Here is a 24,105-nt window from a genome sequence, read left to right as displayed (position 1 = left end):
CTATTCCCTAAAGGTTTAGGTAGTGCTAAGGGTTGTACAGATGGCTTGTGCTCAATTTAAACCGCATACAGGAAGCTTTCTTTTAGCTAGACTTCTCTATTGTTATGCTATATTAATAGGTTCTTTTGAAGCTTGAGAAAGAACTGATCTGCCTGAATGATAGTTCTGGGTGGGGAAAGTTATTTAGGAGCATGTTGGCAAAATCTGAAAGGCTGTTTTATTTAACCATTTCCTTGCCTGTTGGTTCAGACAGGTTTTGCTCAGAACAGTGCCCAGAAAGAGGGAACTGCACTCACATTTTTGAAATTATGGGGTTTGAGTCATAGGTATTTATTTATAAGCAATGAGCATGTTTATTCTTAGATTCCTGCAGTCAAGCCAGAAAATGTGGGCTAGCCATAATGCAAACATGCAGATACACTCTTCATTTTGATCCTGCCCTGACTTGGTATGCAAATTCAACTCAGAAGTACCCCGAACTTGGCTTGTGCTGGAGGGGCTGATTTTGTTTTGCTCATATCAGAACTCAAAATCAGAGGAGGTTCCAGAAGTGCCTTGCTTGGGCTGACCCTCAGCACCACCAACTATTCACTGTTGCTGTTACCTTTAATCCTGCTGATGGGAAGCTTCGTCCTCTCCTTTTAAGTCCAGGGTTATACGTGGCCAGTCCTGATGCTCAGCTGTCTCTGTTTGGTGCTCATTCTTGCTCTTCCCAAGCCTTGAGTGGGACTTTTCAGCTTTTAATACAATAGAGAATGAGCATAACACCCTTCTCGTTCCCTAGGTGCAAGATATGTAGCCATGTGTTTTTTACCCCCTGCCTCCCTACTTCCTCCACAGGATGCTGCCAAAGTGGATGTGTCACTTTGCAGCAGTGGTGCAGGATGATGCTGTGCTCAGGGGAAGTGCTCGGCTTCTGCTTTGATTATTATTTTTTTCATTCTTTTTGAAGTGACATTTGCAACATCAACAGTTTCTATCTTCCCCTGCACCACTAGCAGAGTTTTCTCTTATGCAAGAAGAGGAAGAGCTAAAGAGTCTGTGAAGACTGGTAGAGACTTCTCAGCTGTTGGTCTGCACTCTCAGGCGTTGTGGGAATAGCCAGAGACCCTCAGTGTACCCATAGCAATAAAGGAATGGAGACCTGCGTGAACTGATTCTCAATTTGATCTGCACATGTACCCAACTACCTCAGTCTTCCTGATGTCTAATACATCTCTTTTTTTTTTTTTTCCCTCCCTTATTTAGAAAGATATCTGTAATTCAGATATCTGAGCTACTTACTGCAGCTCTTTGGCAAAGTAGAAGGCCTTAAAGTGATTTAAAACGTATGTTTATCTTTGTTAAAAAGTAGGACACATGATATAGGTTGCAGATGACATACAACTTAGTCTCAAGGTCAGAATCCAAACTTCAAGCATTCTTTTCTCTGGCCAAGGGGAGAGAAGAACAACAATACACACAAAAGCAGAACTCTAAATGTTCATCAGAAGGGCTTTATCTGATTTATAGAACTGTGGCTTTCTTGCAGCCGGAACTTGGAAGCAGAGCACAACTGTCAATCCTCTTCCAGATTCCAGAGTTTCCCTAGTGCTTTTAAAAGTAGATTTCCTGAGAGTGAAGAACTCATGTGAGAATAAGCAATGTAAATCTTCTGTTTACCGACAGTGACATTGGACTTTCTAAATATACTCCTCCAGTAAAGGCCATTTAAAAAGACATTGAGAGACAAAAGTGCTGCAAGTAATCTGTGATTATCATATGAGTGTAGACTTGGTACTAATATTCTGTTACCGTAGGAAATTGCTTGGGAATAAGGATTTCTGGTTTGCATAGGTGTGAAGGAGGGATTAGGTTTAAGAAGTTGATTTGCATGAATGAAATAAATGCATGTCTATGTAGGTGGAGCATGGTGCTGCTAATTAATGCCATTAACCTGTGCTAACTGGGAATGTTAGTGCTGGAAATGTTGGTGCTTCTCTTTCTTGAAATCCTGTGAGAGATGCTAGGATTGAGTTACTTACTCTACTGCTGATTGATGAACCTTTCAAACAGAGGAAGCACATCCTGGTTTGGGATTCAGACCTCCTTCCAAAAAAAGAACATACTCTTCAGATGTCCTGTCACCTGCCTTTGAATAGCTGAAGGCTCCTGCTGCTTGCCAGCTGTGTTTCCAATGTAAAAGGGATTATAAATGAAACTGAAGGGTCTGAGGTATCACTTATTCTAATTGTAAACTCTTTATCCCTATCCTTCTCAGCACTGCTCACCTTTATTTTGAGAAAGACTTGAAACTAACCTAGTTAGTGACAGTTTCTCCTCAGAGCTTGTTAGACTTTCTTTTTCTTATTGACTTATTTGGCTCTACACAGAGAACCTGAGCCAGTGACAATGTCATAAGCATCTGCCAATATTGTGCTGCCAGCGCTTGCTTAATTTTGGTTGCAGCGTCAGTTCTTTTAGTCCATTCATGATTCTCCATGCTTCTTTCAATCAACCCCATCCACTGCAGAATGATAATGCAGTACGTTTGAACTTGAAGGATCGCTTCTAGGGTTGTAAGGGCATCCCTCACCACTAGAATAAGTTCTTCACTGTTCCCACGATGTACCTTTATTCAAAAATTTGTCCCTGTTGTCCTTCTGTTCCCTATCCGTGTGTGTTTCACCTGAGAATATGTTCACATACAGGCTGCATCAGCTAAGGTGTCTGGAATGAGCTATCTGCTGTTTTCCAACAGAATAGCTGGTGTACAGCCAGCAAGTGACACGCACAGGATGTTTTCAGTTACATAAATCCATGCAAAAAGTGCACGGCGAGTGACAGTTCTCAGATATGCCATACATGCCTAATTGTGCCTGCAGGATTCAAACAGCTGTGCAAGTGCAGGTGTTGGAATCTGTTGTAGCAGTACTCTTTCTCATATATCAAAGTAAGAGAATGAGTTCTGTTTTTCAGATTTATACGCAGGCGTATATTTTGTGCTTGAATATTAGCAGGCAGTATTTGTATATGGACAGGCTTCCTGATGTCTTTCTATGGATCTTACTGAGATACATTGGGTCTGAAATGGTAATTGGACAATTCAGTATTCATATGCTACATTGTCTATTTACTTATCCTTTTTTTTTTCAAAGAAAGATGAATGTTTTGTTTTAATTACTGGTTAAAGGGGCAGATCTGTCAAGAATATATCACTGAAGTAAGCACAGGAGACTTTGGCTATTGTGTTCAGGAAAGAGAAGGTTTTGTCCATAATGTATTGAGAGCCTGAGAGAAAAACAAAGCTGTTAAATTAGGTTAGCTTCTTGCTCATTCTGGTCTGGCTCCCTGTAAAATAATCAAACAGGGAACTTCTGGTAAGTGAAGGCTTATATGAGATAAGGAAGTAGTGATCATTTTTTTTTTACTTTGTGTTAATGGAGGAAATCATGTATGGCACACTGGAAAAATGTTATAGGTTACTCACAACTTCCTGTACACATAAAGCTATGCTCATTTAATGTATTCCTTCCTTCTGTTCTTTTCAGATGATCCCCATAAGCCAGAGGAGAAAGATGAAATTTCCAAAGTCACAATCATAAGTCTTGTCCCCTTATTGGTGATTTCTGTTGCTGTGATTGTTATCTTTTACGCCTACCGCACTCATAAGAAGAGGAAGCTCAACAAGGCCTGGGAGAAGAATGTTAAGCCCAGGAAACATAAAGACTGCAGTGATGTTTGTGCCATTATGTTGGATGATGATCACTCAGACATCAGCTCTACCTGTGCCAACAACATCAACCACAACACAGAATTGCTGCCCATTGAGCTGGACATTGTTGTTGGCAAAGGAAGATTTGCTGAAGTGTATAAAGCCAAATTGAAGCAAAACACATCTGAGCAGTACGAAACTGTGGCAGTAAAGATCTTCCCCTATGAAGAATATGCCTCCTGGAAAACCGAGAAAGACATTTTTTCGGATGTAAACCTTAAGCATGAGAACATCCTCCAATTCTTGACCGCAGAGGAGCGTAAGACAGATCTTGGTAAACAGTATTGGTTGATCACTGCCTTCCATGCTAGAGGAAACTTGCAGGAGTACCTCACACGGCACATTATCAGCTGGGAAGACCTCTGGAAACTGGGAGGATCCTTGGCCCGAGGGATTGCCCATCTGCACAGTGATCACACACCCTGTGGTCGCCCTAAAACCCCTATTGTGCACAGAGACCTAAAGAGTTCCAACATCCTGGTGAAAAATGATTTAACTTGCTGTCTCTGTGACTTTGGGTTATCTCTGAGGCTGGACCCTTCTCTCTCTGTGGATGACTTGGCCAACAGCGGTCAGGTATGTTAAAAGTTTCAGGAGATGTGTTGTGTGTCATACCAGTTCATCTGTCAGTTCCTGGGGAGGAGGGGAAAAAAAAACCAAAAACCTGTGCTGCCATATTTGCTTAAAATCAACAAAAATGAAGGGCTGGTTTTTGTTTTTCTTCTTTTCAATGAACAAATAGGCTTTAAACCTCACACAAAAGCAATGAGGGAATTGTGATGAAGATTTTGTTCTGATCAAAGAGCAACGTAGTTATATGACACCATCTTCCTTTCTGTGCCCTTACAGCGAAACATGTAAAAGCTTGTCAGCTACTATTTGTCACACTGCTGCGATGTGCACACAAGATGGGGTGTGCTTCATATTTTGAAGTTAAGCCACAGTTTTCAGGCCTGTTAGCACTAGGTTTGTGTGAGTAAAACTACTGTGTCAGTATATCCCAGCATATGTGAATGCGGTCCTCTCTGTCCTCAGGACGTGTAGCAGACAACGGAGAGATAAATAATCACATTACAAGGCCAAAAATAAACCTGTTTAAGATTATGAGACTTTCTCCACATGCAAGCAAATGCAGTAATATCAGATGAAAATAACTGCCCCTTTTTGAACTAAGTAGTGTGAATAATGCTCATCTATTTCACAGGCGTGCCATGATGATATTTGTGAATGCTTCAGTTTTTCATATATCTCTAAATATTTTCTCTTCTGATGAAAACTCCTGTAGTGGAAGTTGAGACCTTTTCTTAAGTTATGTTCCTAGTTATGTACCACATATGATTAATTATATGTAAGTATCCAAAGCATGCTTGTTTACACTGACTTCTACTCAGCATGGAACTAGTATTTTGATTTAGGGACGTTTCAGGGACAACTCATCAGGCAGTAGTGTTTGTTGAGTTCATGAGAACTTTGCTGTTGTTTATCAAATTAAGATCTTTGTTGTAAGATCTTTGAAGTCTCATTAGTTTAAGGGAACTGCCCTGATCTCATTTTGATAGGGTTTCTTAACAAGAGTCAGGAGTGAATGATAACCAAGGAAGGCATATTTAAAATTACACAAACACCACTCATGGTCACATATCATTTCTCTTCAGCATGCCAAATCTTTTTGGAGTCCAGTGAAGTCGTACCATATTGACAGTTACAAGACTGGTTGGAGTACAGCAAAAGCAGAGTATTTGGCCGTGTATGTCATAGGCTGTGAAGTTTAACCCCACGGAGACTTTGCTTAAAGCCAACCCATATTTCAATCTGATTTCTCTGGCATTGCTCACACACAGTTGGAAGTAGGAGGATAGCATTAATACTGCCCTCCCACACTCCACACCAGCACTGACAGTGAAGTACAGCACTGCCTAGAAGATGTTGCTACTTTAGAATTGATGCCCTTGGGCACTCATGGCGAGACCCAGTGTTTTACTTTGTTTAGCTTCACTGAATCAGTTTTGGGATAACCAAATTAACATTATTCTTCTCCATGGCAAAGTGTAAGATGGTGTGAAGTGGCTCTGTAAACCTCAGCCTCATTTCTTCTGCGCATACAAGCACTACCCACTCAAATGTGTCAACATGACAACTTCAGTACCGTTCGTAGCTTTTGCCTAGGAGATTTTGCACAAGAATTTGCCATCATTTCTGATCTTTACACTTTCACCAAAACTCTTCCCATCAGGAGGTCCAGTTTTTGAAGGTATATAATGGAGCTGACACACATTTGAATTCAAGGAAGCTTCTGGTTTCCTGTGAAATGAATAGAAAAATCTAAGTATTTTACGTTTTTTTTCTGATCAGCCTTGGACTGCAATATTCAAGGCAAGTTGTTTGTATTACAAAACTGTCTTCTTTCCCATCCACACAACTACCTTCTGCATGATGCAGATGTTGCCATTATTGTCTGTATGATACCAGTGTTCTTTATGACTGACTGGAAACCATCTTTTCCCCAGACTTTGTGGTCTTTTCAGTTTAGCTATTTGGCCATCCACAATGGCTAACATTTGCAGACATTACTTAATCTGAATATGTAAATCTGGACCCGTGTCCTGTTGTGTTCAGAGGACTGCTATTTGCCAGCAAGGCCAGATGTTCCTCATCTTGGCAGCATCAGCAGCCTTATAACAACAGATGGTCGTCCTAATCACACAGAGAGGGATAGCCTCTGCCCCTCTGAGTGACACACCTCAAGGCACAAAACATCTCAGACAACTTGAAAGAAATGTAGGGTTTCCAGTATAAAAGTTCTAAAAGTCACAAACATTATAAAAAGTACTGCAGGAAGAAAAATGTTCCCTTGCTGGAAGTTTTGGAAGAGAAGAACAGAAAACGGACTGGTCTTTACAATGAGAAAGTGTCTGAAATATATTTGGGACCCAGACTCAAGTTTTGCAAGCTGTAGGAAAAGAATGTTTGACCCAAAGACCTCGTAATCTAAATTCAGATAAAAGAACAGAGGCAGAGTGCAATAGCTGATGAATTCTAAGCAGGATGGAAAGTGAGAAAACTTGATATCATTCTTAACATCATTTTCAATTTTCTCTGTGTTTTCAGTGGTTCTTCATAGCTCTAGAACATGAGCCTCAATTGTACAGCAAAGCTGCAGAATCTTTTTCACTGCTGCAAGGAGAGCATGAAATGTTGCAAAACTAGAACTGCTTTTGTTGACAATGTTGATTGTCTGTATTTAGGCAGCATTAACACTTAATGAAAAAAACAGCAGGATGGGGCTGGGCAATTTTGGGGCATAGTATGCCAGAATCTTTTCTAATACTTTGATGGACTCTGCTTTGGAGAGAAGCTGTATGTTTGGGAAGGGATGGGGCTAGGAACAGCCTCTGCTGCAGGGTTGCCATGTGTTCATGTTCAGTAGGGCAGGAAGGTACTGGTGAACTCAGTGCTGCTGGGACATGGTTATCCCAAGAACCTCTAATGTGTTGGTGTTGCTCATGTTTGGCCTTCATTTTCACAGATTCCGTACAACAGGGAATTTAACTTTTGGACTGATTTCACAGACTTTTTTTTGCTATTCTCTAAATAAAGGCCTTGGTACTACAGCCATTTGTATACCTTTAACAAATAAATTCTCTGATGTTGCACAGTCCTATGATAAAGCAATGTCCTTAGTCTGTACTGTTGTTAGGGAGCATTACACTTTTTGTAGCGCTGTGTCCCATTTGTACTGAGTATGGGATGATAAGGTGTGTTTCCAGAAGCATGCCAAACACATGTTGTAGGAGACTGCATTTACTATGTAGCTGCCTTCAGTTGCAGACCCAATAACCGAAATGTTCTTTTGTAGTTCTGCTTGCCACCAAGCTCTGGACTGATGGCTGTAGTTCACTCTACAAATAGCCCTTCTTAACCACAGATCCTACTGCATCACCCACTTCTGTTTTTTCCTCTTTTTTTGTGTGTGATTAAGCAGTCTCCCATCTGAAGCTGTCCTTGCCTGATCTGATTATTTTTGGACTTTTTCCGGATGAGGAGAGAAGGAGAGCAATTTTTTTATACATTTATTTTTTGAAATTTTTTGAAAAAAATTTAAATTTTGACATTGGATCTGCTCAGAGATCCAATAATTATTCCTTACATCTATTCATATGATAAGAACACTTAAACTTTGCCATCAGTAATGTAAGGTCGTAATCTAGACTGCAGCACAGCTGCTAAAATCACTGCTGAAAATTACTGAATATGCATAAACTTTATGGGAACAACTTTTCAAATGAAGAGGGGCCAGTTTTTGGTTTCACTTTGAATGTGTGCTTATGCATTCAGTACGTCTTCATCAGCTTTCTTGTGCCAAGCCTGCATTTACCTCTCTCATTTTAAGACCACTTTGAAAAGAAACAGTTCTCTCTATAATATGCAGTGCAAAAGAATACAGTGATTTTCTTGCTCGTCTGAAAATCACTTGGTCAGTGGCAATTGCTCCAGGCCCAGAGGACAGAGTTTATCTCAATGAACAGCCAAAGAGTGAGAAAGTTTGTCAGCATTAAAAACAGTTGTTTAAGGAACTACAGAAGGCTGCTGTTCTTCTTGCTTGTTTGTTTCTTTGCTTTATCATTTTTTCTTTACCAAGGGAGGTGCAAGTACAGTCGGTAGTCAAGACAATGCCAGATTCTTTTGGCAGCAGAAAGCATGATCCGTGCCAAGTATGGCTTGCATTTTTGGATATGTGTCAAATGGCACCATTTCTATGAAAGCTGAAGTCAGATCACAGCAGAATCCAAAACATGAATTACAGTTGCAGCTCATGAGCTCTCCCATATTTCCTCTCCTGCAGGTTGGCACAGCAAGGTACATGGCCCCTGAGGTCCTGGAGTCCAGGATGAACCTTGAGAACATGGAGTCCTTTAAACAAACAGATGTGTACTCCATGGCTTTGGTCCTTTGGGAAATGACATCTCGCTGCAATGGTGTTGGAGGTAAGCACCATCGCTTTTCTTATCTCTAAAGGTATGTTTGGATAGAAGTGCTCTTGTGGTTGTCTGTGTGTACAGACAATTCTTTGTTGTTCTCGTGGGCCTGGCTGCTGTAAGCTAACAGGCCTTCAGTAATATAAGATGCACGTGTGTATGAGCAAGCTTCAAGGGCAAGCTCCTGAAAGCATGAGGAAATTGCTCCCTGTTGCTGTAAGGATAAATTGCTGCTAGGTAAGCCTCTTCTGAAGGTTGTTAATGCCTGTTATTTTTTTAAACTACAGCATCTTGAGTAGCCGTGGATTGACTGGTCTGCCTGTCCTCTCCCAAAATAATTATTAATATAAGAATATTTGAAACACTTGGACCTGATGATCTTAGATGTCTTTTTCAACCTAAATGATTCATGAAATATTAAGACCAAGAAGTGATAACTGTCCCCCTTTTGCCTTCATGGAATGTTAACTCTGAAACCTAATGAGGGCCAGTTAAGTGTCACATTTACTAATTATCATTTCAATAAGAGCCGTCATAGGGGTTCAAAAATCTTTCTGCTTTTGTGAAATCCACAACTGCCACTCATCATTTTTTGGGATGTTGCAAGAGATCATCCACAGGAGAAACCAAGGGATGTTCATTGTATAAAGTGCAGTAACAAAAATAAGCGTAACTGAGTATCAAAATAGCTCCAAGAAGAGCTACTGTGTTTGTTCATATTCAGACTTCGTTCACCGAAACAAAATCTCCATTTCTACTTTGCCTAAAGCTGGCCCAAAATTCCCAGTTTGCTAGGCTAGTATGTGCTAGAAATCTGAAAAGTTGCTGTTGAAATTCTGCATTATATATTGCCATATTTGAAGATTTTCACCTTAACTTCAGGAACTAAAATGAGACTGTTACATATAAATTTTTTCAGTCTGCTTGTATTGTCTAGCAACCATTTTAACAAAAGTCCAGGCAGTCTAGGAAGCAGGGCTGTTGCATGTAAGACTAATGTGAATATTACAGCAGATATGTGACTATTTGTATTTGTTACCTCTCTTCCAAAACCACATAGGTTCTCTTTTCATTGGACTTGCCACAGTTGAGTCTCAAAGGGCTGCAACAGAGACAGAACAGTCTGTAGAGCACTGCAGTATGGGGAACGTAGTGTACAGGAGAGAAACCAGTGTCCTATTGGAAAATGAATATAGCTGCTCCTTGTTTCTCTGCTAACATCTGTGGGATACCACAAGGCTGACTATCCGTGGAGGTCTCTGAGGCCACTCTGCGCAGTAGCAGTTTGGCATCACCATGTTTGTGTGCAAGAGATAGAAATGCCTGCATCCCAGTGTCTTGCTCTGTCTGACCAGCATTTGGTCTTTGTGGGTGGGCTGCACTGTGGGCAGTTTTGCCCCTGTTTGCGCCCTGCTGGGAAAGCAGGGTGTGCAAATAGCTAGTGCTAGCAGAAATGCGTGAAACCTTTTTTTTTTTAGTCAAATGTTTCAGGGAAAAAACATGTGGTGCTCCAAAAGCTGAAAGTTTTTGAAGTCTAGCATATTCCATGGCAAACCTATCCACATTTAACAGTTGGTGGCTATGTATGTTTCTAAATGCGTTGGCAAAACCTCAGCCTTTCATTAGCACTTTGTAAGTGCAGCTGAGAAGATTTAAAACCTGAGAAAAAGGATCTCTGCTCTGTCTCAAGCTCTCTCTGTTTCTTGCATTTAGGAACTCACCTTATTAATACAAATATGAGCTGTTCACTGTGGAGTCTTTTATCTTCACTGGTGCCTGAATGTGTTGCTGTTCATATTTGCTGAGTACAGTGAAATGGAGTTTGTGGCAAGAACAAACCTTGTTGCTGCTGTTCTCAGATGGCAACTGCCTAAAAGAGGATATAAAGAGTTTCATAAGGAAGGGAAATCACCAGCGTGTTTAGCCAGAAGAGGTTGACCCCTTATAACCATGAGAAGAAGAGCTGAAATGATTTTAGGAAAAGGAGGCGTTTCTCTGGCCCAGCATCCCCTTTGTTTTCATGCTGGAGCTTAGCCCCTGCCTCTGATTTTCCCTAATTCTCAGTCATCCTCATCTCCAGAAACATACTTCTTAAATTTTGTTTCCATGCTTCAGTCATCTTTCCAGGTGGTTCACTCCCCAGTGAAACCACCGAAGTATTTGGGCTGTAGTGGGTAGGACTTGGGCTGAGTGTCTTCAACCAGAGCAGCTAAATATAACTCCTACGATGCAGCTCCCTTATTTTGTTGGTGGTACTGAACTACAGCAGCATTGCATGGTTTCTCTCATTTCCCTCTTTGATCTTGTCTTGGTTCGTGCAGTCTGACTCTCTTTGCAATCAGCTGGTGAAGTACCCTTACAGTGATTCATGACTGCAGCTCCCTCTCTGCTTTCTCTTCCCATCTGTCACTGGTGAGACTCCCTTCCCTTCTTGCACCCTTCAGAGGAGCTGCCTCCGTTCATGCAAACCACTCCATTTCCTGACCTCGTAGGTGCTGAGAGAAATGACTTTGCATGTAAGCCAGGGCAGACTTACCTAATTGCAGCCTTTCCAAAGAAACCTAAAAGATGTAAGTGCTGTCTCCCCAGTGCAGGCCTCTCTGCAGTGTGGGCTCTCTCACACTAGAGAAGGACCAGGGAAGTTCAGAGAGCAGCCTGATGCTGGGGGAAAGCACGGGAAAGAAGGGGTTAATTGCTATGCTAACGGTAGGGTGAGTTATTTCTTTTACATAGGGTGTTCTCAGGATTTGTCTGTTGGTGTGCAGGTGTTTGGTGAGTGTGGGAGGCGATGGAGGCAGGTCCTTTCACTGCAGCAGCTTTGTCGAGCATAGCCTCAGCAGAATGCCAGGCCTTTTCAGTCAGCAGACATTTAAACGAAAATACCCAGCAGCATAATCTGTACTGTGAAGCTGCCATAGTAAATATGCAGGTGGGGATCAGCTTTCGAGAAAGGCCATGCTGTTCATTGTTACTTTGTTCTGCTAAATATGAAGAAGCAGAAATGGGGCACAGGGGAGAGGGAGACAGAGGCAAATAGCGAGTTTGACTGGTTTTTCACCGGAGTATAATTTAAGAGGCATATTTAGAAACTCAGCAATACTACTTTGGGGAGAACTTCAGCTGCTCCACACTGCCGTTAACTTGGTATTTCATTCAGTGCAACAGCTGTGCACCAGATGCTGCACGTTGTGAGAAATACAATTTTCATCTCAACCGCTTGCTTTCAGAGCGACAGAGCTTTGGTGACTGAGGCAAGTGTAATTTCTCCGACAGCCTCCTAGAAAGAAAAGGAAACCATCTGCTTCGTATCGGAGCTGCTGCAGGCAGGGGACTGCTGGGGGCAGCAAGGGAGAAGGAGAGGAACAAAGCCTCAGTTTGCACAGGGCTGGTGAGGAAGGAGAGAAACTCCTCAGAAAATGGCGACGTTGCTTGTACGGTGTTGCAGTGCCTGAAGGGGCGGCTGGCTTTGGTGTAGCAGCAGAGCTGTGTCTGAAATAGCAGCCTTGTTTTACCAGAGCTCTGTTTAATGTGAATAAAAGAGCTGGTTAATCTTATGCTCGCTTGGAAAGAGTCAGCCAAGAGGTACAGTTTGGCAGCTAAGCATTTGTGCATCTTGTGCTTCAGGGAACGCTGGGCATTCATCACATTGAGTGTACAGAGGTGACAGTTTCTGGCAGCAGGGAATATTTTGATAGCCTGTGCAGTGGGGCTGTGCCTGTGCGTTAGGTCTGTGCTTGTGCATCAGGCCTGAGGTCTCTGCAGCAGGGGCCTGGTTTAAGCCTCTCCTTTGTGAAGAGAAGTCCCAGTGCGGCACGTTTGCACTGCAGTGGCATGTGGTGGCATGCATCCCACATCTGGTACACCCACAAAGTGCACCATCACCACTATTGTGGAGCAGTAGCTTGGATCCCAGAAATTCTCTATGTGTCACCACAGTATTCAGTGCTGTCTTTCAGCAAGCCCAGGTAGCAGTAGGTAAGATCACCCCGCAGGGCACTCTTATGCTGTATTCCTCTACTTTCCCATCTCAGGGTCTAGCATACAATGACTAAACAGCCTATAATCATACTCTTATGGCAGAGCTTATACACTCCCAGCCCTTTGGAAAGGTGACTGTGTCTTTGATCATCAGATGTGAAATCACTTAAAACATGTCTGTGCAAGGAAAACGGCACTGTAGGTTCATTCATCCCAGGGCATCCTCAGACTTCCCAGCTAGCATTCATATTCTGAAGGAGTGGATCTGGGAAACCCAGGGAAAATGTGGCGTAAGCATCTAACAACTCCTTAAACTTGAAATTGAAATGGCTTTGAGCTTCTGCGTAGTCCCTTTGTGCAACAGTATGTAGACCCACCACCCAGATTCTTCTAGCATGAGGAAAGACACAATCTGCACGCACATGCAGATGTGTGTGTGTATGTAAGCTATCACAGTAACTGCATCATCAACTGATTTATCCCCTCTGCGGCTCTTCCCTCCTATGCTCTAAATTAAGGGTTTTTTTTTTCAAAAGGATCAGAAGTTCCAAAAACATAAGATCACTGCTATGGATTGTGCTCCACAGCTGATTTTCGCTAGCCTTCTTCCTCCTCACTCCTGGTTTAATTCTTCAAGTAAGCCTTCATCTTATGCATTAGGAAATGTCCCACTAAAAACAGAGCAAGACATATCACATGGGGGAAGTGTTGATGGGGTTTGCAGGTGTGCAGTTCTCACTTAAAGGAAGAAAATCTCACTGCAAACAGCTTAGAGCATAAGATCGCATGCAAGAGGCATATTTTTCATGAGGAGTCCGCTGCCAAATGTTCTATAGCATTCATCAAGCACAAATAGATTTTCAGTAATGTCTCCAGGGCTAAAAATCCAGTCCCAGCCTTTCTGAAAGTTATAGCCATGCTGGTGTCAAAGGGAAGCAGAGGTACAGTGATTATTAGTGCAAGGTAGCTCACAACCATTAAGATTAAATGCAAGAGGTTAAAGTTGAAGAAACTCTTCCATTATTGAATACTAAAAGTGCTGTGGTTCAAAATACCTAAGATATTTATGGTACTTCAGCTAGTTGTCATTTTTAGTGTCTGACTGGTCTGAAAACAATCAGAAGAAACATTTAAGTCATAAAAAATAGATTCAGCGTCTGTATATAGCTGTGCACGAGTATGTAGCAACAAGCATCTTAACCTGCCTCAAATTGACACCTATTACGTCTACTGTAGCATGCCAACATGATCCATGAATAACCTCAGCTATTACTCCAAAATGTGTCTGACACCTGAGATTCCACACTATATGGATGATTTACCGCAGGAGGATTCAGTTGGCTTTTCTTTTTGAAGGAGGGAGAAGCAAGATAATAAATAGCGAGAAGATGCTGCATGCTTTTCAGAGTGAGGAAAAGCACAACTGTGTTACTATGAAGTCATTACAGAGAACTAGCATCTGGCCTCAATTTCTCCTCAACAAAATCGCAAATCTGAAAAAAAAAATGCAGCATAGAAGGAATTTCTTGAACAGGGGAAATGTATTAGAAACCTATCAGTTCTCCAGGAAGGCTTTCCCTTTCACCAAGTAGAGGCAATCCCAAGCACAAATACAGGAAAGAATGGCTTGAGAGCAGCCCTGAGGAGAAGGATTTGGAAGCGTCAGTTGATGGAAGACTCAACATGAGCTGGCAATGTCCACTTGCAGCCCAGAAGGCCAACCGTATCCTGGGTTGCATCAAGAGAAGTGAGACCAGCAGGTCGAGGGAGGTGATTCTGCCCCTCTGTTCTGCTCTTGTGAGACCCCATCTGAAGCATACAGTTATGGGGCCCCCAACACAAGAAGGACATGGAGCTGTTAGAGTGGATCCAGAAGAGGGCCAAGAAGATGAGCAGAGGGCTGGTGCACCTCTCCTATGAGGACAGGCTGAGAGAGCTGGGGCTCTTCAGTCTGGGGAAGAGAAGGCTCCAGTGGACCTTGCAGTGGCCTGCCAGTACCTGGAGGGGGCCTACAGGAAAGCTGGGGAGGGACTTTTTATAAGAGTATGTAGTGACCGAGGGAGGGGAAATAGCTTTAAACTGGAAGAGAGTAGATTTATACTAGATATTGGGAAAAATTCTTTACTGTGAGGAACAGCCTGCCCAGAGAGGTTGTGGATGCCCCTTCCCTGGAGGCGTTCAAGGCAAGGCTGATGGGGCTTTGAGCAGCCTGATCTAGAGGGGGATGTACCTGCTTATAGTAGGGCTGTTGGAACTGCATGATCTTAAAGGTCCCTTCCAACCTAAACCATTCCATGATTCTGTGATTCCATGATTCTTTGATTATATGATTCTACGAAATGAACAGTCTTGTAAACCTCAACGGCCTTCAGATTAAGTTCAGTGAGAGGGAACAGGCAGCACTGGAGAGCTTCCCTTGATTTGTCACTCACATTCCTTTGAGGCAAACACAGCAGGGCAAAACTAGAGCCTGGCTTGAAGGGAGTCATTGAAAAAAAAGTGTATACGCACTCAAGATGGCCTGTTCGTATTAGATGTAACTAACATCGTCCTGGGAACATTCAAAACATTATTATCATACCACACACATGCCACTGCTCCACATGTCTCTCGTACTCTTGTCTCACCTGTGCTCTTCTGTGCTAGTGCTCCATATTGCAGGGAGATCTCTGAGACTACAGTGGGTGTCCAGGACCACTATCACAAGGAAACCATGCCTGCTGGAGATGTGTAGGCAGTGTCTAGATCATGCAGTTTACTTTTCCTCAGAAGTCTCTACCATCTTGGTTAGCTTTGAAAGCAAAAGCATCAGCTTTGTAATCGTTGTACTTCTACTGTGCTTCCATTGGGCTTCCAGTTTGACCAGCAAGATGACAACTTCTCATTTAACTTTTAGAGTTAAGATTTTGTAAATTTACTTTGGCTGAATTATCTCAAACTGAGATTAATGTGGGTGAAACTGATTTGAAGAAAGCAAAGTAGACTTTGGCCCTTGTGCCTTAGAGAAGGTATTCTGCTTATGGGAAGATAGGACTTGTGTTTCAGAACTATAGTCAGTCAGCACGAAATTGTGTAGAGAGTGACCAGCACAAAATGCTTCACAGAAAAAGGAGGGAGACATCTGTGGGGTTATCTGCCACACTGCATGCACGGTAGTTTGCTAAACTCTGGACAATTTAATGCATGGAGTTTAATATCCCTTCCAAAATGTTCGTTGTTGTGTCTTGGGCTATTCTTTTAGTTATTTCTCTTTTTCGGTAGCCTGGTGTAGTCTTCACCTTGTGGCCATCACCTAGCAATGAAATCTACAGCTTGTCTCTAAAATTCTGGAGAAAAATCCACCTTTTAGTTTTGTTTTCATCATGAGACAAAGCGATCCGAATGATCTGATCTATGTTATCTTCATCATTAATTACTTTGATATTGTATCATGTGCCAAAGAAAACAAAGTCAAATGTTAGCAGTTCTTCCCTTAGCAGGACATTTCTTTCTGGGCCTTTAATCATTGTTATCACCCTTCTCAGAGGTCTTATTTACTATAAAATGCACCTCGAGAGAAGTGAACAGTACTGGACACTGCATTTGAACTTTGATTGCAACATTATACAATAGTACTGTGTCTCTCATCTCGTTCATCTCCCTTCACACATCTTCTAGACACTCGCATTCTTCAACCTGCCTAGTAGATTACACGTCAGTTTTTCTTGCCCTCAGTTAATTCCTAGAAATAAATAAAAGGCAGCAGAACAGGCTAACTTCATAAATCTTTATCTAATACTAGCAAGCCATTAGACCCATGTGTAAATACTCCATCTGTTCCCAAAGAAACCACAGCATTTTCTACATTGTGTCAGCATCTACTGTAATATTTCCACTCTTGGAGATTTCTTGAGTTTTCTCCAAAGATCCCATATGTCTGCTTCTTCCTTTCTCTCCCCAAAGAAAAGCAAAGAAAATATGCAACATGCACAGAAAAATGAGAATGGCAGCAGTCCCTACAGGAAACTGTATCCCCTTCATCATCAGTTGAAATTGACCTATTTTAGGAAAGAGGTCTAAAATCAGAGCAGACTACTAACGGCTCAATAATAAGCAAGGACAGTATAGAAGCTTCCAGCACTGTTCCTTGTTGTACCTTTCTCTTTTTCAAGCAACTGTTTCCTCCTAGCAATCTGGCACATAAATATCTGTGACCTAGATTTCAGTTTATATTTCACCTGGTTAATGTGTGGAAACTCCAGGGAACTTAAGGGGGACCAGCATAACCATTTCTTGCAGACTTGGCTCAAGCAAAATTCACCTTGAAGTCCTTGTGTGCTTTGCCTCAGCGGAGACTGTACGGCTCACAAATATTACTCTGATGCTCTGACTGTTGCTAATATGATTATGTGCTAAAGAGTTTAATTGTCAATTGTCTAGTTGGCTAGGAAGGAAAAAGGGAGAGGGGTGTGTGTGGGGGAGAAACACATTTGAAACATATTTGATAATGCCGACTGGCTTTGCTTTGTTTGGAGCTGGTCAGGCAGAACGGTGGCACTGTGCAGCTAATCAGCGGCTCCTCCTCCAGAGAACAGCCAGCTCCCTTCACGCTTGGCACACATGCAGCCCAGCTGAATACCCTTGTGTTTGCTTCTTCTCTTGGCAGAAGTGAAAGAGTATGAGCCCCCCTTTGGTTCTAAAGTGCGAGAACATCCCTGCGTGGAAAGCATGAAGGACAATGTCCTAAGAGACAGAGGGCGACCTGAGATCCCCAGCTCCTGGCTCAACCATCAGGTAAGAGCACTGCAGAACCCATCTAGCTGCTGCCCAAAGCCTGAGCGTTAACTCTGTGTCCTGCTCAGCAAGAGAGGCCTCTCTTTTTGCACTCGTTGCTCTGTCACATAGTGACACTGGTGCTGTCCATAGTTCAGACACCACAGTGCTCTGCACCATGCCTGCTCCCAGATCCCCATGGATTTCTGCTGCCCACCAGTGTAATTTGAAAGTGACCAAATTAAAACAAAAAATAATAGAAACCTGAGACCCCACAGTCATCCAGACAGCCACAGAATAATTAGGGCCTTAAAGTACACTGTGTGCAGGCTCTGAAAGGTCAAAGAGAGCAGCTTTGCACACGGGTTCCATCAGCAGAGAAAACAAATCTCAGCACTTTACCACAGAGAAAAGTAATACTGGCATCCCAGCTGTTGACAGGTTTAGGAAAATAGGAAGTGAGTCGTCAGCAACTCGGTTTGTTTTTATTCAGGGCAGTGTAGTGACAGTCATTGGCATGTTGGGAAGCACTCTGTCAGCTTTCTCTGTTCTTACACATCATGGTGGCACTTCCCAGGCGACAGATGCAGCCCAATTTCTCAGTAGCTGAAGCTGAATGGAAAAGAGCCAAAGGCATGCATTCCTTAACTTTTGCTCTGAGTGGTTTTATCAGACGAGATAAAATGAGAAACATATCAGAGAAGTGAGGCTTGGTCATTCCACCTATCAGTGAAATATGTTGAGTGGTCTTTATGGACAAAAGGAAAGTATCACAAACATTTATAAAAGCCCAGGCAACCAAGACCAGCTGGTATTTCCATAAGGAGCCTTTTTTTTTCATTCTAGTTGAAATGTTAGAATTATAGTCAAACCTTTAATTAGGAAAGTCCATGTGAGTGGCTGTAATCAGTCAGTCCTCCAACCAGGAGCAACACATCTGCTGCTTGATGACTGCGACAGCGTGCATGCCGTTCCTGGACCTGTCATCTGCAATGAGCAGGACTATTGAGGAGCGATGCTCTCACTGGGGAGGAGAGCTGTGTTTTGAGGGACATCTGAAGAACTGATATTGCCAGTACTGAAAGGCCTTTGAAATTTCTAGGATCTATAGCTACAGCTATCTTCTAACCGATCTGTTGAACTGGGAAGGTGAGGTTACATTGATGCTCATCTGTATAGAGTAGAAGACTGCAATTTTTTTTTTTAAGTTATGTATGAACAGGTAGAAGTCATCAGGAGTTGACTACAGCTGTTTGTTTTCCCCAGAGGCAAAAGGACGTCCAACCCAGTAGTGAACATGTGAGACTTTAGAAGAGCCCAGTTAACAAAGCAGGAAAGAATCCTGAGCCAGGTCATTGGGGAGCAAAAAAAAAAGTTGAAGAAAATGCTTAAAATTAGGAGCAGTGTGAGAACATTTCTGAGAATATTCCAAAGTCATGGTCTTAACGTGTCAAAAAAAAATAAAGAGAACCGATTAGGGAGATAGAAGAACAACAGGAAGATCTGTAGTCAGTAGACTTGAGGCGAGTAAGTTTGCTCCAATGCAAAAGGAAATCTTAGTATCAATCCATCACTTATTGTGCTGTTTATGCTAAGGCAAAGGCAGAAGTTGTCGGCAAATATTTCTGTTCTGCATTTGGGAAGAGTCAGATGACATACATGCAGTAGAAGATGGCAAAGGCACCGATGAAGCAGAAGTCATCGACGCTTAGAGCAGGCCATGGGTAACGTTGAGTGGCCCAGAGACCTGTGTGCATTCAGGGCTGAACTCCTTCAGGCATCACACGGCATGGCAGTAGGAGCAGCAACGTGGCTGGTCGTGCCTTGTTGAGGGAGCACCAGCAGCTCCTTGTGTGTGTTAGGCTCAGGGTCCTAGCAGTGCTGGGGGCAGTTGGTGCTACCCGCATTGCCCAGCACAGGACGTCCTGCCAGCTGGGATGTGCTGCCTGCGTTTGTGTGTAACTGGAGTGGGCACAGCTGGCTCCAGCAGGGCTCAATTAGGAGTCTAAGGCAGGAAGTGAATGCCTGATAACACCCTCCCAGGACATTTAGTGAAGGTGGATTTAATTCCCTTTGTCTGAATCCCTTCAGCGTTTCACGTTGCGCTATCTACAACTCAGTGACGCATGGGCTTCAGCAGGGCTGTGACAGTTTGCAGCAGCTGAGGATCTGCTTTGAACTCCACTGAAGTTGCTTTTACTGTAATAGCTCTTCCATATTCATTTCCTTCCTCTGCAGTCGTGTTTTCGTAATGAACTCATTATTCATCGTGATAAAATTCTGGAATGGATTTACATATTACATTTTTTTCCCCTTAATGAGATTTGTTGCACTATTGATTTCAAGTTAATGTTTAATATTTAATTTAATTTACTGCTTGTAATTTCAATGTCATCAGAAAACTAATGTTATTTGTGTACAGACAGTAACGTTCTGCTATTAACGTTGACATCAGTCAACATCACAATTAGGTAAATTATGCAATTAATGTAGTGTTGTGAAATGTTATTTTTTTAAATAAGAAGTTTAAGATAAATCCCGCTTAATGGGCTTCTAGTGTCGTAAAGCAAAGCACACAATTTCCTGGCAAATACCTCATGTTTACAAAATGCATTACGAAGATGCAACTGTTTTTTTGCTCCTGTAAACATGTGCATCAGCATTGAAATGAAGGTTAAATAGTTACATCTGTGAGTGACATGTGTTTAAGTGTTTGTGGGACTGCGGCCCATATTTGCACACAGTTTTAGTTTGTCTGTGGAGAATTCATAAAGGCTGATGTCAGGCTTGATATTGCTGGCAATCAGAATTCTGTTAAAAAAAAAAAAACAAAAAAAACAACAACACAAATAGGATTCAGCCATGCGGAGGGATGGGTTGAGTGGGAAGTTGTTATTCAGCTGTTCTGATTGTATTTATTAGACCAAAAACTACTTGATTCTACTGGTCCAAACCAAAAAGTGGAGGTTTGGAGGAGGGAGGGTAGCGAGGCTGGGGAATAGGTTGCCCAGAGATGTGGTTGATTCCTTGTCCCTGGAGAGTTTCAAGGCTGGGTCAAGCCCTGAGCAACCTGATCTAGCTGTGCACGTCCCTGTTCATTGCAGGGGAGCTGGACTGCATGGCCTTTAAAGGTCCTTTTCAATTCCAAGGATTCTGGGATTCTGTGTCTAGAAATGGCATTACCGGCCATTGGAGCCAGTGGACGTAAGGTTGTAGGGTTTCTTTAAAAAGAAAGCATACCATGTCCCCATTTCAATGACAGCAGAGCCTGCTGAGCACCTCTGGGACCAGTTCTGTCACCGCAGGCACACCAACGGTCCTCTAGGCTTCAGAGAACACCCCAGCCGGCTCTTATGAGCACGTACCGGTGGTGGCTCAGTGGCTGTCCCCACCACAGTGCTCTCTCTGTGCTCTCCACAGGGCATCCAGATGGTGTGTGAGACCCTTATTGAGTGCTGGGACCACGACCCCGAGGCTCGGCTCACGGCGCAGTGCGTGGCGGAGCGCTTCAGTGAGTTCAAGCACCACGACAAGCTCTCAGGGAGAAGCTGTTCAGAGGAGAAGATCCCCGAGGACGGCTCCGTGACCACCGCCAAGTAGCATGCACCCAAGAGCTCCGAAATGGAGGGAGGTTACTCCTAAGCACGTTACCTTGGCAGAGGAAGAAGTCACGATCGGTGCCTTGACTTGCTTCCTGGAGGACTGAGGCTGTCACTACTCCCTTTGAGCTGTGGCTCTGGGCAGGGAGATGTATGCATGGGAGTTAAAAGCCAGGGAGCGGGTGTTGTACTCCAGCATTGGCAGCCGGCGTCATGTCATAGGAGGAGCTAAGTCTGTTAGCACTTCCTCAGGAAATGAGATTTGAGAATAGCCAATAACATTATGCACTTTAATAATGCCTGTATATAACTATGAAATTGCTATTTTTATATATATATACATATATATTAAAAATGTCTGTGTATGTATATATCTATCTATATATCTGTAAACAGCCATGATCTGAAGAATAGAGTTTAAAAAATGCTCGCAGGAAATTACCTGTGCATTAGAGATCCCTCCCCCATTGGGAAAGCACCCGGGGAGACTGGTGTATCAGGACACTAGCGATTGTGCACTAAGCACTCTGCCAAAAAGATAGGAACAAGGAGCAATAAGAAGATGGCTTTGAAGCATGTGCTGCACACACCCAGCTGTGGCCCAGGAGACGACAGTTGCAGCAGCAGTCTCACAGCAAGGAGACAGATCTGGCTTTGCAGTTGTAACTACACGCTCCTGCCTGGAGTGTTTTTGGGAAGATTCGGGGATGTCTTTGCCCTCTTGCCTTAACCCCAAGGTCCTCACAGCCTCCCATAGCGGGAGGGAGCGTGAGGAGGTTTGGTCCCACCACCTGTGTTTCCATGCAGAGGTCATTAGTGTTACGTCTTTATTGCTCTGAGTTCATGCTGCTTGCAAGCAGGTTGCAAAATAGCAGCGGGATGAGATTTTTCCCCTCCTCCCTTCCTGACCCTCAAACCGCACCAAGTCCAGCAGTAATCCAAGCAGATGTTTTATATTTGCTCTGCATTCTGAACGCAGACTGTACTTATTTTTTCCCTTTTCCTTTTACCTTAATTGCGTTGCTGTGAGAACAAATAACTTTTTCCTAGTACAGCATATCTGATTGCTTGACATACCACAGCCTGACTGTTCCATGCTTTCTAGAGAAAAGCAAGAGACAACACCCAGTGCCTTTGCTTTCACACAAGGACCTTAGAAATGAGGGGAGGCTCCATGGCATCAGGTTCATGGCATATCCTGCCCTCTTCTCTGCAGGGTAGTGGGAATTTAATTATCCAGACAGTTGACATATGTAAACTTATACAAATGACAGCAGTGCGTTTTATAATTCTGACGATTCTGTCTTCAGGAGTTCTGCAGTGATGTTTCACTTTTTTCTTCCCTTGGCATGTGTTTGGGAACTGTTGAACCACTGATTGATCACCTGAGGCGAGCACTGAGTCAGCCATGGAGCACAGGTGAAGGCAATTCAGCTGTGTGATGGAAGGGGTGGAGCCTGGCTGCACCTCTCCTAGACCCCATTTAAGGGCTGACTGGCACTGGGGAAGGGTCTGTTTCTGGAGATCACTTTCTTCGGAGTTTTTTCTGTGGGCCTAGGACACGGGTGAGCATTTTCATTTATTTTTTATTATCCCCTTTCCACTGTGATAGTCCTTCTAGTTACATGACCTGTAAAATGCTAACTGTGCCACTCTGCTAATTGTACTTGTTGATTGTGCAGCATGTAAGCGGGCTGTGGAAACCAGGAGTTGAGCACAGAGCAGTCCCACACAGGTCTGCATCAGGTGCAATTCACTGAACATCTTTGACAGATAAACTTTGATATTAATCTAGAAGATATTGCCAAGTTAGTAGGAATCATGCTTGTTTAAATAGGAACTCAGACTGACTTGCAGTGAGAAGTACTTCGTTTCAAATGGTATTGTATCCCCGTTCATTTTGTTTTAACTGAACTGCTCAGAAATATTTAAACAAAGAGCAAAATCTTAGCAACTACAACAGGATTCAGAGGACACTGTGTCAAATTGAAGGGGAGAGGGATTTGCATTTCCAAAAAAAAAAAAAAAAGGCAAGGAAAATGATGCAGCTGCAGGGCCACTGCCATCTAGCGAGGCGCAGCTGTGTGCTGCACAGCAGGACTGGGGGGCTGAGGGCAGCCATGGCTGCTTTCTCTCCCTCCACCCAACTGAAGGTCAGGGAATGGCATCCAGAGGTTACTGACAGTACTGACACATTTATTTCCTTTTTTTTGTTGTTGTCGTTGTTTTTTCTTGGTTTTATTTTGTTTGTTGTTTTGTTGGTTTTTTTTACTACAACATGTAAAGGGATTTTTTTTTAATTCTCTTAAGGAATACTTCACCTGTACATCATGTATGAAATAGGGATGTGAATGTTATATACTCTTCTTTATCAAATGTTTCAAGCACTTAACTTGCTTTGTAAACAGTGTTTGGGGGCTTTTTGTTCTTATTGTTTTATATAAATCAAATGTTTATTGCTGCAAATAAAATAACACCGACTCAAATTTGTCTTTCATCTCTGGAGCATCTAGAATAAGGAGGGGGCTCTTGCAAAAATGATCCCTGTCCTAAAAGGATTTATTCTCATCCCTTTTCACTAGGTGCCCAGATGTCCAGCTGCCACTGCACGTGTCCCTCTGTGCTGCTGTCTTGTCTGGAGAGCATCAGCAAAGGGATGCAGTGGCCGTTCCTTCACCATGTAAAACCTTCTCTGGTCACGGGCAGGGGACAGAAGCAGGCTCACAGCTGACTCTCTCCTATTGTCAACTCAATCGCAAGCGCAGGTAAGGTCTTTGTTAATCCTCTGCTCTTTTGGGTCTGGTATTAAAGTGAGCTAGAAGACAGTGCACTAAATCTGTGTCACAGGGAAGAGTGTGATTAATGTGTTTGTGCCACGCGGCTTCAGTGCTGTGCTCGGTGTTCAGCCAGCCACCCCTCCTGTGCAGGGCATGCACAGAGCACGAGAAACCAATGAATATGAGAAGAGCTGCCAGCCCAAAAAACGTTTTTGCTGAGAGCTGCGGCTGTTCAGCTTGGAGAAAAGAAGGCTGTGGGAAGACCTGAG

At 43.0% G+C, this 24,105-nt stretch overlaps 1 protein-coding gene across 1 annotated transcript; it reads left to right on the top strand.

Annotated features, from left to right (window-relative positions):
• Window positions 1-2,844: 2,844 nt before the first annotated feature.
• Window positions 2,845-23,545, top strand: TGFBR2 (transforming growth factor beta receptor 2). Its single transcript, XM_042888513.1, has 5 exons — window positions 2,845-2,932; window positions 3,531-4,330; window positions 8,598-8,739; window positions 17,354-17,481; window positions 20,881-23,545. The coding sequence occupies exons 1-5, from the start codon at window positions 2,845-2,847 to the stop codon at window positions 21,058-21,060; spliced, it is 1,338 nt and encodes a 445-aa protein (XP_042744447.1). The 3' UTR covers window positions 21,061-23,545.
• Window positions 23,546-24,105: the final 560 nt, after the last annotated feature.

This window comes from Lagopus leucura, unplaced genomic scaffold (genome assembly GCF_019238085.1).
Source record: "Lagopus leucura isolate 7727_CA_CO unplaced genomic scaffold, USGS_WTPT01 Super-Scaffold_100157, whole genome shotgun sequence".
In the NCBI taxonomy this organism is placed as follows: domain Eukaryota; kingdom Metazoa; phylum Chordata; class Aves; order Galliformes; family Phasianidae; genus Lagopus; species Lagopus leucura.
Note: the sequence above shows the minus strand (reverse complement) of the source record. Positions and strands in the feature narration are given on the sequence as shown.

What these genes read in the sequence shown, in the direction of transcription:
- TGFBR2 (XM_042888513.1), top strand. Translation starts at nt 2,845, where the DNA reads ATGCCTAATTGTGCCTGCAGGATTCAAACAGCTGTGCAAGTGCAGGTG. An exon ending in TCGCTGCAATGGTGTTGGAG is followed by an intron (nt 8,740 to 17,353) that starts GTAAGCACCATC and finishes TTCTCTTGGCAG; the next exon opens with AAGTGAAAGAGTATGAGCCC. An exon ending in GCTCCTGGCTCAACCATCAG is followed by an intron (nt 17,482 to 20,880) that starts GTAAGAGCACTG and finishes TGCTCTCCACAG; the next exon opens with GGCATCCAGATGGTGTGTGA.